The sequence below is a fragment of the Pelophylax lessonae genome (assembly GCF_965119305.1).
Source record: "Pelophylax lessonae genome assembly, chromosome: 4".
Lineage (NCBI taxonomy): Eukaryota > Metazoa > Chordata > Amphibia > Anura > Ranidae > Pelophylax > Pelophylax lessonae.
The window spans coordinates 576,692,076-576,707,667 of record NC_138771.1 but is presented as its reverse complement, the minus strand read 5'-3'; the positions used below and the strand labels follow the sequence as shown (position 1 = coordinate 576,707,667).

The 15,592-nt window shown below is 43.2% G+C and overlaps 1 protein-coding gene across 1 annotated transcript in view; it reads left to right on the top strand.

Annotated features, from left to right (window-relative positions):
* Positions 1–15,592, top strand: part of AKAP8L (A-kinase anchoring protein 8 like) — a gene marked incomplete at its 3' end in the record, with an annotated part of 80,829 nt that overhangs the window by 37,319 nt on the left and 27,918 nt on the right. The window contains exons 5-6 of the mRNA XM_082256657.1: positions 10,214–10,251; positions 14,725–14,776. Coding sequence (XP_082112783.1) covers positions 10,214–10,251; positions 14,725–14,776 — 90 coding nt within the window. The remainder of the gene's footprint in view (positions 1–10,213; positions 10,252–14,724; positions 14,777–15,592) is intronic.

Below are 15,592 nucleotides of genomic sequence, written 5' to 3'. Positions count from 1 at the left end.
AACTGTTCATAATTCTCTCTACCTTGATTAAGGACCCTGTTCCAGCTGAAGAAAAACATTCCAAAGCATGATGCTGCCACCACCATGCTTCAGTGTTTTTTTTGTGCCAAAAATATCTTTTGGAATTATGGCCAATAAGTTCAACCTTGGTTTCATCAGACCCACATGCTTTTGGAGATTCCGGAGGGATTTTTGCAAAATTTAGCCAGGCTTGGATGTTTTTCTTTGTAAGAAAAGGCTGTCGTCTTGCCACCCTACCCCCATAGCCCAGACATATGAAGAATACGGGAGATTGTTGTCATGTACCACACAGCCAGTACTTGCCAGATATTCCTGCAGCTCCTTTAATGTTGCTGTGGGTCTCTTGGCAGCCTCCCTGACCAGTTTTCTTCTCGTCCTTTTTATCAATTTTGGAGGGACGTCCAGTTCTTGGTAATGTCACTGTTGTGCCATATTGTCTTCACTTGATGACTGTCTTCACTGTGTTCCATGGTATATCTATTGCCTTGGAAATTCTTTTGTACCCTTCTCCTGACTGATACCTTTTAACAATGAGATCCCTCCCATGCTTTGGAAGCTTTCTGCGGACCATGGCTTTTGCTTTAGGATGCGATTAAGAAAATGTCAGGAAAGAACTCTTAGAACAGTTGAACGTTACTTGGGGTTAATAAGAGGCACTTCAAATGATGGCAGGTATGTACTATTTAACATGAGTTTGAATGTAACTGCTTAATTATGAACACCACTACATCCCTAGTTATAAGAGGGTGTGCACAATATTTCAGTTTTTCACCCCCCCCCTAAAAGATTTCAGTTTGTTTTTCAATTGAGTTGGACAGTTTATAGGTCACATTAAAGGTGGAAAAAGTTCTGAAATGATTTATCTTTGTCTCATTTTGTTACATCACAGAAACCTGACATTTTAACAGGGTTGTGTAGTCTTTTTTTTCCTGCGGCAGGAGGCAGCCCGCGGGAGGAGTGACGGCGATTGTCAGAGAAATTGACAGAAGACCCGCCTGCTTATGTAAACAAATCAGGTGGGTCTTCTGTCACACAGGCAGAGATAGATAAAGAGTTTCAGCTAAGCTGCAACCCTGATCTCTCTGTGCGTGTCACAAACCCCTTCCCCCTCCACAGTCAGTAAGCACAGTTAGGCATACATTATACATACATATGCATACATGAACTCCCTTGATCACCCGTAGTGTTAACCCCTTCCGTGCCAGTGTCATTTAAACAGTAACCGTGCATATTATTTAGCACTGATTACTGGTCCCCTAAAAGTGTCAAAAATGTCAGGGGTCCGATTTGTCCTCCGCAATGTCGCAGTCCCGCTAAAAATCGCAGATCGCCGCCATTAAAAAAACAAAAAAGTCCAAAAATCTATCCCGTAGTTTGTAAACGCTATAACTTTTGTGCAAACCAATTAAAATATGCTTTTTTTACCAAAAATATGTAGCAGAATACAAATTGGCCTAAACTGATAAAAAAAAAAATAGATTTTTAAAACATTTTTATTGGGAATGTTTTATAGCAGAAAGTAAAAAATATTGTGTTTTTTACAAAATTGTCGCTCTTTTTTTTGTTTATAGTGCAAAGTCTAAAGACCGCAGAGGTGATCAAACACCACCAAAATAAAGCTCTATTTGTGGGGAAAAAAAGGAGATCAATTGTATTTGGGCAAAGCGTCGCACAGCCGCGCAATTTTTCGTTAAAGTAATGCAGTGCCGAATTGCAAAAAATGGCCTGGTCATTAAGGGGGTAAAACCTTCCGAAGCTGAAGTGGTTAACAGCCGCTGTCGACCGAGCAGGCAGTCCCCGGGTTACAAACAAGATGGGTCTTGTAGGTTTAAGTTTAATTTGTATGCAAGGTGGAACAGGTACATCCTTTAAGTGTAACTCCAGCCAAAAAAATAGTTTATACGTTTTTTTTGGGATAGCATAGGGAAAGGTTAATACCCCTGTAACATTTGTCTCTCTTTCGTTCATTGATGGACACAACTCCTGGTATTCATAACTATTGGTTTTTACTGCCCCCTACGGGAGTAGGACACTAGCCAGAAAACAATTCTGGCTACACCCATGGACAGTCCCAGGGGGGTATACTCCCTCTCTCTGCTATAGCCACTAGTTCCTTGATGGGATCTTTGGTCCTGGCAAAATTTTTTCCTCCTGAATTTTTTCTGTGAGATCTACAATCAACTGCTGGACTGGGCAAGGGGCTGGATAACTAGATCCAGTGGTCACCCCAGTCTGGCCAGCGAGCGCCCGCAGACCTAAGCTCTGCACTAGGTCGGTCGCGACGTAGCCCCACTGGACGGGGGTTGGCCTGCTAGTGAAACGCCTCGCGAGGTCGCATGCGACCGGGTCTCGGTCCGAGTCGCAGCATTCCTTCAGCCCGACAGCCCCCAATTTGGAGATGGAGAGGGGTTCTGTTTGGAGCGGTGCCCTTCTGGTTCCTGGTATGGCAAGAAGCTGTCCCCCTCTCCCCCTGGAGGATTTGTGGTGGGCGTGGGCCCCTCCTTGGGACCCCCGACTTGCCGAGTCCCTCATCTTGCCCCCCCCTTCCACATACACTGGGGGTGTTTGGGTGGTCTGGCCACTTTCCAGGAGTGGGGGCAGGGCGCTGACTGGCAATGGGGGCCGGTGTGTGATCGGATAATGGGCTGTGCGAGGGTGGGGGTTGTACCTGGCGGGGACACCTGCCAGGGCCTGCCTGGATCTGTCCTTGAGGCCTGTCCCTGTATGTCTTGTGGTGCCGCCATTTTGTTGTAGTCTGTGTGTTCTATACACAGTGGCCATGTTTGTGTAGTCTGGCCTGCCATTTTGATGTGGTTTGCCATTGAAAATAACGACGGCCATGACAGTAGAGCCCTGTTGATTTCAGCAGTGGGAGCCCCTCATCTCCACGTGCAGACTCCTGGATCATTTTACTTCCTGATCCCAGCACATGTAGCGCAGAATATACTGGTGGCTGAAGGTGCTTTTCTCTGCGGGTGGTGAGTCTGGTGGGGTCCTCTCCCTCTCTGCTTAGGCGACTGGGTGGTGCTGCCAGCGAGGTGGGGGTTGTCACTTAGCAGTGTTTTTACACTTTTTTGTGGGATCCCCCTGGTGACTCATGGAGTCTTTGAAGCACAATTCCCCACCTGATCCCCTTTCTGAGGCTGCAAGGCCCTCCGGGTCCCAACCATCCATCATGCACTGATGTTGGTCCTGAAGTCCCTTGTGTCCCGGGTGGAGGTTGCCTGCGGGCGATGGGCTAGCAAAAAGCGCCCCCTGCTTTCCCCTGCCTCATCGGTCTCATCAGATTCTGAATCTGATTCGGCTGCCGCAGACGTAGGTCACCCTGCTGGGTCTGCAACTACGTGCCTGGAATCCTCTGATAGTGAAGATGATTTCTCCACGTCTGCGCCCGCTCATGAAAAGGCGCTGGTGGATGCACTGATTGTACCTGTGCGTGAGGCTCTGAAGATGGAGGATGCAGCTGAAGCTGCGTTGGAGGCGCGGGTACCCTTTGGCACTCACAAGCCATCCAGAGCGGCAAAGATGTTTCCTTTCCCTGCCTGTTTTGACGGAATTGTCGCTTGAGTGGGGACAACGAAAGCTTCCCCGTGGGCTCCCTAAAGCGCTTTACAAGACGTTACCCCTAAGAGGAGTCCCTTATTAGGAAGTGGACTGTGCCGCCGGTGGTGGACCCTCCAGTTTCCAGATTAAACATGGCAACTATGATTTCGTCTGAGTCCCCAGCCTATAAGGATCCGGCTGACCGGAAGGCGGAGGCTGTGGCCTGCCATATCTTCACTCTGGCTGGTTCGGCAATGAGACCGGTATTCACCATTGCCCTAGTGTTGCAAATTCTGACTGAATGGGCTAAGCTCTTACGCCGTGATCTGGAGGGGGAGCAGCTCCCCCCCCTGCCTTTGACGAGCTGGTGGACCAGCTCATTCAGAAGCTGCAGTTTATCTGTGATTCCTCTTTGAATGCGGCTCCCCTGATAGCTCGTCTTTGTTTTGGCGGTGGTCCTTCGGCATGTCTTTTGGCTCAATTGCTGGTCTGCGGATCAAGTCCTTGACTGATCTTCCTTTCCAAGGAGATCGCCTATCTGGAGCTACCCTGGATGACATTAAAGGTCTCGCAGGGGGAAGAGCTACTATACTAAGGGCAAGGAGCCTCATCGTAGACGTGGGCCCCCCTCATCAGCTCATAAGTTTTCTCTTTTGTTCACTGATGGGCACAGCTTCAAGTCTTCAGACCATTGAGCTTTATGCTGTCTCTCTTCAGGAGTAGGACTAGGCAGAAACCTTTTTGGAAGAAGCTGCGTGGGCACGCAGCGTAACGCGTAGGATAGCCAACCGGAAGTGACGTATCGGCAACGATTTGTTTGTTATGCTCTGAAAAAGACGAAAAGCAATGTGAGTGTTACTCTTAATTCAATAAAGTACGGGATATACTTCACTATATTGGCCCGCTTTGTTTTTGGAGACCTAAAGGTCCACAGATATCTCCTGGTACATCGCTGTATACAAAAAAAAAAGAGGGAGGAAAATCGATTACTTACAATGGTACCCATACGCTAGTAAGGAGGAAGGAGCATTACTCTGAGGCATATAACACAAGGCCTATTTGAGGTGAGCGCTTAGGACACCTAGTGATCACTGCACAGAAGAGCACCTGCATGCGGTTAAGAAGGATAAGAAGATTTGTCTAATCACCATTTATTCATATATTTATTTGAAGGACACTTGAGCACTTTATATTTATATCACCTAAACAAGTTATTTATATTTAAAAGCACAAAAATATTTTTTTAGATGGTCACGTATTAGGAAGTTTTATAATTTGGCATTTTAATTTTACCAAGAGATTATATATGTATTGTTTTATGAAAAATTATATTTATTCAGCAATTTTAAACCACCTAATTGTTTAAGGATTGGAGGATTTATATTTGATATAATTTTATTTTATTTATTATGTTGTGATGCACATTTGGTTATGAGTGAATATTATATTGAGAGGCACTAAGGCACTTTTTCACAGTATATATTTATATGTTTTAAATAATTTTGTATTTGGCACCTTTAAAGCGCGGTACTCCCCCCAACTATAAGTATCTGTATTGTGTAGGTTACCATTAATAGTACCTGCAGCATTAAAGGAGACAATCAAGTATATAATAGAGACAGCGCGAGAATTTCACCAACCCCCCTCAGAAACCTTTTTGGTTACGCCCCTGGGGAAGTCCCAGAGGATATATCATCACTTCCTGCTGTAGGACTACATTTTTTTCTGCCTAGTCAGGAGTAAGGACCTGGCTCTCTGCTGGGATCTGCGATCCTGGCATTTTTTTCTTTTTTAAATGGAATTTTTAACTTTTTCTTTATTTTTGTTCCTGTGCAAACTACATTCAATAGTTGGACTGGGCAACGCACTAGATATTCCTATGGCCTTCCCAGTCTGGCCTGCGAGCGCGACTCAACTATTAGCTTTGCTCTAGATTAGCTGCGACATAGCCCCACTGGATGGGGGCTGGTTGGCGAGTGAAACGCCTTGCGAGGTCGCATTGACCTGGTCACGACAGCAGTCACGATCAGTCGCAGCGTACCTCAGGCCGCAGCACCCCCATTCCAAGATGGTGAGGTAGACTTCTGGGAGTGGTGCCTGCCTGGTGACCGTGGTATGGTGAGTAGTGTCCCCCCTCCTTTCTTACAGGATTGCTGGGGTCGTCACGGGCCCTCCCTGGGGATGGTAGGCCCCTGATGTGTCCTTCCTCCCCCTCATGGTTTTCCCCTTCTCCTTAATGGGGTTCCCTCTGTGTAGGTGCCCTCATCTGCTCCCTGTCCCCTCCCCTGGCCCCCTCTGGGGGGAATGGATGCTTTAGGGTGGGGGGATTGTATGGTGCTGGGCTGAAGAAGTGGTGGTTGATGCCGCTGCTGGCACCCTGGTGGGGATGTCTGTAGTTGGGTGGGGCGGGGGGGTCCCCTCCTGAGGTCTGTGTGCTTCCCTGAGGTCCAGTGGGGTCCAGGATCCTGTGCAGCGCTATGTGGAGGCATTTTGCCCTAGATTCTGCAGCCATGTTTGTGTGGTCCAGCGACCATGTTTTTGGTTTCTCCATAGAGTTTAACTGTGGCCATTTTTTGTAGTCAGGTCGACATTTCCTCTTTCTAGCAGTGTGGCAGACCGTTTTGGTGCTTTCCAGCTGGGATGGTGAGTCTCTGGGGGTACACTATCCTTCCTCTCCTGTATACAGCACTGAGGGTGCGCTGATTCTTGTGGTGCCCCAGCATTGCAGGAAGGGGGGGGGGAGGGTTACCCTGTGTTTTTTCTGCAAAAAAAAATTCTGAGCAGCGCGGTTCCGATTAACCCCTTATGGTCATGGAGCCTCTGGAGCGCGTTTCACTGCCCGATCCACTTCTGGAAGCTGCGGGACCTTCTGTGTTCTCAGTCTGCCCTGGCAGCCATGACAGAAGCCCTACAGTCGCTAGTAGCCAAAGTAGATATGGCCCTGCAAAGGAGGCCTGGCAGAAAGCACCCCCCGCCTTCACCTGTATCCTCAGAACCTAAGGTGGATTTGGCCACCGTGGACGAGAGTCAGCCCATTGGGTTTGCGTCCACGCACGCTGAGTGCTCTAATAGTGAGGAAGAGTCGTCTTCCTCTGCAGCCGCACATGAAAAAGCGCTGGTGGAGACCCTGATTGTGTCAGTGCGGGAAACTTTAAAGTTGGAGGACTCAGCTGAAGCTGAGTCGGCGACACCGGTGCAGTTTGGCACCCGCAAATCTTCCAAGGTGACTAAGGTGTTTCCCTTTCCTGCCTATTTTGATTGGAACGTTTGGCTCTGGGCACCATCAAAGGCCAGATTTCCGCTTTAGCCCTATTTTTCCAAAGGCCGTTGGCGGCGAAATTCTTGGTTCACACTTTTGTTCAAGGAGTTCCCCATCTGGCTCTGCCGGTGAGATCCCTGTTGTAAGGGCAACAATCTGCTGTAGTGAGTGTGGATTCCACAGGGAGATGGTGATTGGCCTCTGAACACACTTTAAGCAGAATTATTTTCACTTGTAAAGATGTCAAATCTTCTCTTCATGATTTTTGCACTGGATTTTATCTTTTCACTAGGACTTTTGTTCTTGATTCATTTTCAAATTGACTTTGGCACTTTGTTTTGTTAAATCATAAGCTGCACTTTGTACACTATTTTTTTTTTTTTTGGAAAATTATTTTTAATAATTTTCAATATAGTACAAATGTGACACTTGTCAAGTGCCAAGAAAAAAAAAATTATACATCAGCACAAGTGACCAGCACAGCCATGACGAATAGCAAAGGATTTCAGGATGAGAGCCAACTACAGTTCCACAAAAAACTTTTTTCATGCAACTGACTTTCAGATGTAAAATAACTGTTCACAAATAGATTCCATATATAATACAATCAAACCTATCCCCATCAAATTGCAACATTGAGCACTGCATGCAGTACTATGGTATTGATACAGCTGAACCGCATTTTCAGAGTGAGAACACTCTTACTCAGATGCAGTAGATGCATCACTCACCTCGCCTGTCGCCTTCCCACACTTTGTCAAATTTTCCCAGTACCCCTCTACTTGCATATGTAGCCCTTTAAGCAATCCAGGCCACAATTTTCAGAGCAAAAGATTTCTTCCAAGAAAGAATAATGTTTTTCCTGGCATAATAGAATAATAGGGTTAGGAGAGTTCAGATCACCTTTGCAGGGGTCAACCAACCCCAGCAAGCAAATCTCCACAGTGGGAATTATGTTTGTCTTGACAGAATTTTCAAATTGTACTACATTCAGCCAAAAATATGTGAAAGAAATTGGCATGGGAGGAATTACATCACCAACAACCAGGTGATTGGGGGTGAAATATTTTAGCCAATCTAGCAGGTGTTAGATTGTATGCAAGAATTTATATTGGATAAGGTGGTCACTTGCAGACTCCAGTCTAGTAAATGAGTCTCAAATGTCATCCCCATCCATGCCAGGAAAGTTAGCCAAGCAAGCTTTACGACAGTGCAGAAGAAGCCTGGCAGTATCAATAAGTAGTTGATAATATATGGAATATAGCGCCTTTTTTAAGATGTCAGCCCTTAATAAGTCGTACACTATTTATAGTGGCGCTACACATATATTCGTGCAGGTTTGTATTTCTGTCAGGCCAACACAGTAACTGACAAGGAGGCATCTTTCTACAACCTACCACTTTTTCTTAACCACTTGCAGACTTTGGGCATACTAGACACGCCCAAAGAAATGTCATCATTGTACACAGGGTGTGTCTAGTACATCCATTCCTTCTGCTGTGGGGATTTACATTTTCCTAGTACAATGCAATTCGGCTGTGATTAATCACAGCTGCATTGAAGAGTACACAGAGAAAGTCCCCGCAGCAGGAGCTGTAAAAAAAAGCAGTCTGGCAATGTTTATCAACAACATTGCTCAGATGGGAATACAGAAAGCTACAATGAAACATTGTAACTTTCTGTTTATTAATTTACAGATCAAAGGGATGAACTTTAGTCTGCAAATGAAGTCAGTTAAAGCGGAGTTCCACCCATTTTTAATAGGTTGGAATACATAGATCTTTGTAATCCCCTTTAAAATGGCTTTTACCAATGGAAACTTTTTTTTTTTTTTTTTTGCTAGTAAATACCTTAATTTTGGCTTTATTCCTCCTCTCCGCACTTCCTGGTCCGATCGGCGATGACGTCATTCGGCGATCCGCAGTGTCTGCTGGGATGTATTCTACTTGCAGTAGCTGTATCTGTACTGAGCCGTGCCTGCCCCGCCTCCGCCCCGCCTCCTCTCATTGAATTGCATTGTATGAATGTATTAAGGCCGTTCTCTGCCCAGCCTCCGCCCCGCCTCCTCTCATTGGATTGCATTGTATGAATGTATTAAGGCTGTTCTCTGCCCAGCCTTAATACATTTATTAGCAAAAAAAAAAAAAAAAAGTTTCCATTGGTAAAAGCCATTTTAAAGGGGATTACAAAGATCTAAAGTTCCAAAAATGGGTGGAACTCCACTTTAAAGCAACCTGTAAAAAAAAAAAAAAGTGGTGTTTTTGTTTTTTTATTAAATCTTCCATTGTTGAACCCCCCTTTTTAACCCTTAGTTAATCAGCCCTTATTAGCTCCTTATTCTCCTCCATTCAATTATAATTTTCCTCGTGATTTATTTTTTATTATCTAATAGGTAAACTTTTTTTCTGTTTTTGTTTACTTTGTTCATTAATATTTTTACACCTTTTACATATATATTACACTTATTACATTGAAAAAAAGCGCAAAATTGAAAAAAAAAAATACTACTTAAATTCATTTGTAAATAACTTTGGAAATATTTGGGTACCAAAATCATAGTTTTGGTGGTGTTTTAAACATGCTATATATTTTGTGTGCAGTAGCACTATTTATTTTAAACTTAACATGGCTCAAAAAAAAAAAAAAAAAAAAAAAAGTGCCTTTTGTTTAGCTTTAATTACGTTTAATTGTCTAAGGATTGTGAAAAAAAAAAAAACATGCAGGATAATCACAAAAAGAAAGCCTTGTTTGCCCTTAAAAAATATTTATATTACAATTTTATCTTAAGTAATAAAATTATCGCTGAATATACAGGCTCATAGCAAAAAGATGAAAATTGCTTTGGTCCATAGGTGAACAGGTATTAGAGCCAAAGTGACTCACTATTGGACTTGAGCAATGCACATTCAATTAGCGCCTTCCTTAAAGCTTGGATTGGCCAATTCATTCAGGTGATAACATTTAAATGTGACATTGGAAGGGCTTGTTACGAGTATCGATAATCAACATAATCCTCAACCGAGTGCTAGATCTGGATGGGAGAAGGAAACACATTATTTGGAGATATAGGTGATAGATAAAGGAAAGGCATTCTTTAGACCACTTCTGATTGATGGTGTGGGATTTCTTCAGAGCTAGACAAAGCTCAAAATTGTCTAAGCTAATGTTTTATAGCATCAATATAATTAACATCACTAGGCAGACAAACCCTTCAACAGAGGTCTCTACAGCTTTTGAGTAACAGCAGTGTCTAGTGCCGGGATAAACGACTGATTGTAAAATCTATCTTTCCCATTATCTTATGCGTGAGCATGCCCAGGCCAGAAGCAGCCAGCTCCCCATTGTGAATACACCTTTGTTGAATTGTAACTTGAAAATCTGTACTTTCAGATGGAGATCAAGAAGGAACAGGAACCATCACACAGACAGTAAGTCCATAGAAAATGGGAGATGATTAAATAAATAATATGGGCACTAATGCGTAGTATCTATAATAATTAACACCCACTTCTTACGTTCAGTAGGGGAAGGTCAAGAATAAAACACATCACAAACCGTAGGTGAAAAATTGTACATTGTGAATAGAATTATACATGGTATGTACAAAGATTACCCCAGCAACACCCAATACCATGAAATAATAAAACCCTAGACGATGTATACCTAAAGAACAAAAGGTGATGCATTCAAACAATCAAAAACTGGATACATCATAATTAACCAACAAGCATATCAGATATTACCAATCCCTGGGGGTTTGAGCAATGGCTGGTCTCTCTCAGGCTATCCCTATGTGCCTGACCTCCCGGGGTTTGTCCCCCATGGGTTTGTACTGGTAAGTAGAAAAATCCATCAAAGTAATTAGAAAGTCAGCAGTACCTAATAACACCCTACTATCGCAGACTTGGAAAATAGGTGGGCACGTCTGGGTGAAGATTAACTTCACAATATCTTGTATACAACTTGAAACTCTCATCAGCAGGGCTTAATCAAAATCCCTGACTGGGCAGAACCGAAGTAGTGGACCAGTACAATGCCTCTGATGAATGTAACCGAATCAGGTTATGATTTGTGGTCAGCCACTAATAGTGAGCAAGCTTTTTCAGTGAGCCAACCATGACATTGGAGCTTTGACTGAAAAGGTATCGTGTCCATTTTATTAAACATTGTTGACGACATACAAAGTAAGACTATATGGAATCTGTTCTCTATTTTTAACTATATATACAATAATTTTCTTCACATATTGTAAGACCTCACAGTGCAGGAGTGTGCATACTGTTAGCATGGCTCAATCCTTTGCTTTAAATTTTTATTGTAACGTGGTTATATTGGTCCAGAAGTAGTTTATATGCAAAATTCAGATTCAGAATACTTTAATAATCCCAAAAAAAAATTATTAAGATAGTTACATTCAACAAAGTCAAAACAAAATCGCAATAACAAACGGAAACAAGACACAGTAACAACAATAAAATTACCAATAACAGCAAATTATTACCAAATAAAACTGAATTAATACTGTATTGTAATAAGCAATACCATCCTATTGAAATAATACATAGAATAAAAAAACACTGAAAAATAACAGAAAATAAAACTACCAAAATGCAATTATATCAATTTCTCGAACATTACCTAAAAGTAATAACGCATAGTTAATCTAATTCCAACCTTATATAAAAACTACCTTATATAAAAACGACATAAAGTCTGGATCATAAACCAGATTAAATCCTCACAACCAGCACTCACAGAGAAGGATTGTATAATTTGGTGGCCACAGGCAAAAATGATTTCCTGCGTCACTCTGTAGTGCATCGTAGTTTAGTGATCGACCGATATCAGTTTTTCGTTACCGATACCAATATTTTGGCCAATGCATATTGGTATTGGCTAATATTGGCCGATATTTGTACATTTAAAAAGAAAACTTTTTTTTTTTTTTTTTTTTTTTTGACAGGTACTTTTGTGGAGGGATTGGGGGGTCTAAAAGACCCCAAACCCCTCCTCTGCACTTAAAAGCATTCAAAACGCAAAGTGTGGCTGTTTTGAATACTGTAATTTTTTTTAATCTGGTGCGGAGTACCCGGAAGTGATGTCATGACATCACTTCTGGGTTTTTGCATGGAGACCCGATCAGAGCCGAATGCGGCTTTGATCAGGTCTTCGGCGGCCGATAAGGCTGGTTGCCCGGGTCTCCCGGTGGGGCGGGAAACCTGGGCGAGCCACGGAAGGCAGCGAGAGAGGAGGGCACGTTCCCCTCCCACTCCTTGTAATGACAGCCGAACGGCTTCTCAGCCGCATTGGCTGTCATTACAAGACAGCCGACCGTCGGCTATGGACGCGGGTAACGGGGTCATGCCTCTAGCTGTCGGCATCACTCCGGTACAAGCACTTTTCTGAAATATCAGTAACCTCCGGGGCCAATTCCAATATATCGGGAAAAGTGCATATCGGCCCTCGATATTCGGCTTTGTCGATAATCGGTCGATCCCTATCGTAGTTGTAACAATCTATCACTGAAGGTACTCCTCCTGACAAGTATATTGTGGAGTGGGTGGGATAAGTTGTCCCAGATTAAACATACCTTGAACAGCAACACTGCTGTTAAAGACTCCCAACACCAATCCAAAAAAAACTGGCCTTGCAAATCAGTTTGAGTCTGTTGGTGTCGGCCACCCTAAGCCTGCTTCCCCAGCATGCCACTGCATACAGGAGAGCAATGTTGGCTTGTTTCAATTAAGTTTTTTTTTTTTTTATTTTATTTTTTTTATGGTCACTGTCAAAGTCCTAGACATTGCGATCCACTTACAATAAAACTGCCTGTTTCCTATTAAACAAACCATATACTGAGAGAATATGATAGCTGCCTGTATAATATTCCAGCAAGGTTTCCAGTTTTTTCATAAGGAGATCAACAGTTGCGCTGAAAAACTGTGATTAGCTTAACCACTTCTGGACTGCCCACCGCATTTATACTGTGGCATGGCGGCCCGGCTGCACAGAATCACATATAGGTACGTGATTTGGTGCAGGGGTTCTTGGGGGCGTGCACGCGCGCCGCCTGAGCGCCACTCCTGCTGTGATTAGACACAGCTGGAGCCAACTAGCGGCTAAGCTGAAACACAGATCTCTCTTTTCCTCTAGCACATCCATCCCCCACACAGTTACAAAGCATTCCTTAGGAGGACACTTGATCACCCCTTTAACCCCTTCCCTGCCAGTGTCATTTATACAGCAACAGTGCATTTTTTTTAGCACTGTTTTGGTGTCACTGGTCCTCAAAAAGTGCCACTTAGTGTTAGATTTTTCTGCCGCAATGTTGCAATCCCAATAAAAATCGCTGATCGCCGCCATTACAAGTAAAAACAATAAAAAATAAATAAAAATGCCATAAATCTATCCCATAGTTTGTAGACGCTCTAACTTTTGCGCAAACCAATCAAAGTAAATCTATTAGGATTTTTTTAACAAAAATTTGTAGCAGAATGGCCTAAATTGATGAATTTTTTTTTTTATTGGGAATGTTTTATAGCAGAAAGTAAAAGTTGTTTTTTGTTTTTTTTTTCCAAGTTGTCGGTCTTTTTTTGTTTATAGCACAAAAAATAAAACCTGCAGCAGTGATCAAATAGCGCCAAAAGAAAGCTCTATTTGTGGGGGAAAAATAGGCATCAATTTTATTTGGGTACAGCATCGCACGACCTTGCAATTGTTAAAACAACGCAGTGCGGTATTGCAAAAAATGGCCTGGTCATTAAGGGGGTAAAACCTTCCGGAGTTGGAAGTGGTTAAAGAAACTGTCACTTGGCCCATTTAGAAAAAGTGACAAAGTCTTTTGAAAGGCCATCTGAACACCCACTTATAGTCCTCATTACTTCATTGGTGCCTTGGCAAAATACATGGTCCATCCTGGTATGGAGGAGAATATGACCACCAAGCCGAATGCCATGCTCATGTCTGAATGGGTCTGAACACTGTTGGGAGGGGACGGGTGACATCATCAACCCTGTGTAAACTCTGACCTCATCCAGCGCTGAGCGTACACAAGGTTAGGACTTGGTGCTTTAAAAGAATGCGAGTATAAGTGTGTCAGGAGGTGGGCTCTTCAAGAGACTTTCACTTTGCCCTAAACTGTATCATATATTGATAAATTCTAAAAGGTGTATGGTTTTATAAATGTAGAAGTGTACTGGATAGCCATGCTTGATGCCTAGCAATGCCACACAGTGATTGTGCTTTACTGATCTTTTTTTTTCAATGCATTTTCCTGTCTGTCTCCTTAAACTGAGGATAATAGACTCCCCACCTATTATTTTTTTTCTTTTTAATCTTGGTGGTGGTTGAACAAGTATACTGATTAGCATGTCTGACATATAGTATCTAATACAGGTAGAATCTACTCATCTTTGGGTAAAATAGTCATGAAAATGAGAAAGAAGGCAAGTGTAAAATCGCAATAAAATTACTTTTAAGTACCATTTTAGAAGTAACTTTAAGGTCACATTCACACTACGGGTTGGGGGCGGTGCAAATTGTTGCAGCAGAAATCCCAGATTCCTGCTGCGACTCTCAACGGCTAGGTGCGGCCGCCAGCCACGTTCACTATAATGATAGGTCCCCAGGGGCTGCAGTTTTTTATACTGTCAGTACAGCTAGCAATTATGTGCCGTGATTGCTGATGGATGCACTGTGTGTGTCCAGCAGCAATCGCTGCAAGTAAACCCTGGCTGTCCAGAGAGCTATGAATAGCTGCTGCCACCAGCGACCTCTTATAGTGAACAAGGCAGGCGGTCCCACCTAGCTGCGGAAAGCCGCTATTCGCACCTGCCCTGTAATTGCTGAAAATACACCATAGTTTCTCTATATGATACAATGTAATTACACATTTTCTCTTTCAGGAAGCTGAGGACAAACAAGAAGAGGCGGAAGAGACAGAAAAGGGTGACAAGAGTATGCAGAATTATATTGCCAGTAACATGAAACAGTATAGCAGCAGCTGCATTGCTTTCTCTGTTGTTACCAGTTCAGCTATATGGGACGTTGCCAGGCTCCATGCAGATACAAGAACAGCATTTCTGAAAGTCTATACAGATATCCAATCTAGCCTACTCATTGTTTCTTTATATACATGTCCCAGTCTACATCATAAGCTCCTGGCTGCAAATATGACATGCAGAGTGAATATAGACATTGATTAGCAGGCAGGGATCCAGCAGAACTTGTGTGGAAGTGACAACCCTGAATCAGTGTTATTAAAGAGCCCTCAACAGTTGCCCTTGTGTAGCTAGAGCCCTTTAGTTGGTTCTAAGAGCTTACTCGAAGATGAGTGACCATGATCATGCCTCCAAGTTACAAGACCAATGCCCATCACCAAGCACCTGTGTTGTGGCATAGAGTGTGTCACATTCTCCTCCCAAACTAGAAGTGCTAGGTATTTCTCTTTGCTCCTGGTGGCTGAACTGAGCAGTGGTGAAGGAAGAAAAGGTAACGATGATTGTTCCTGGGGAGGGGAAAGTTAACTAACAAAATGCCTTGTATCAGGTCCAGGGAAAGGAATGGTAAGACGCATCTGTTTGCATTGGCAAGGGCTTCTTCTTCTAAATCTACTTAAAAGGCTAAGTTCACCTTTACAAGAAGCAATCGATGGGCCCCAGTGTGTAAAAAGAAAAACTGTGCAGCTTTGAAAAATTATAATTATTGTAACTGCAATGCCTGTAGGCCCTTTGAAAGATGATATGTAGTTTAAGCTTATAATGCCTTCCCTTG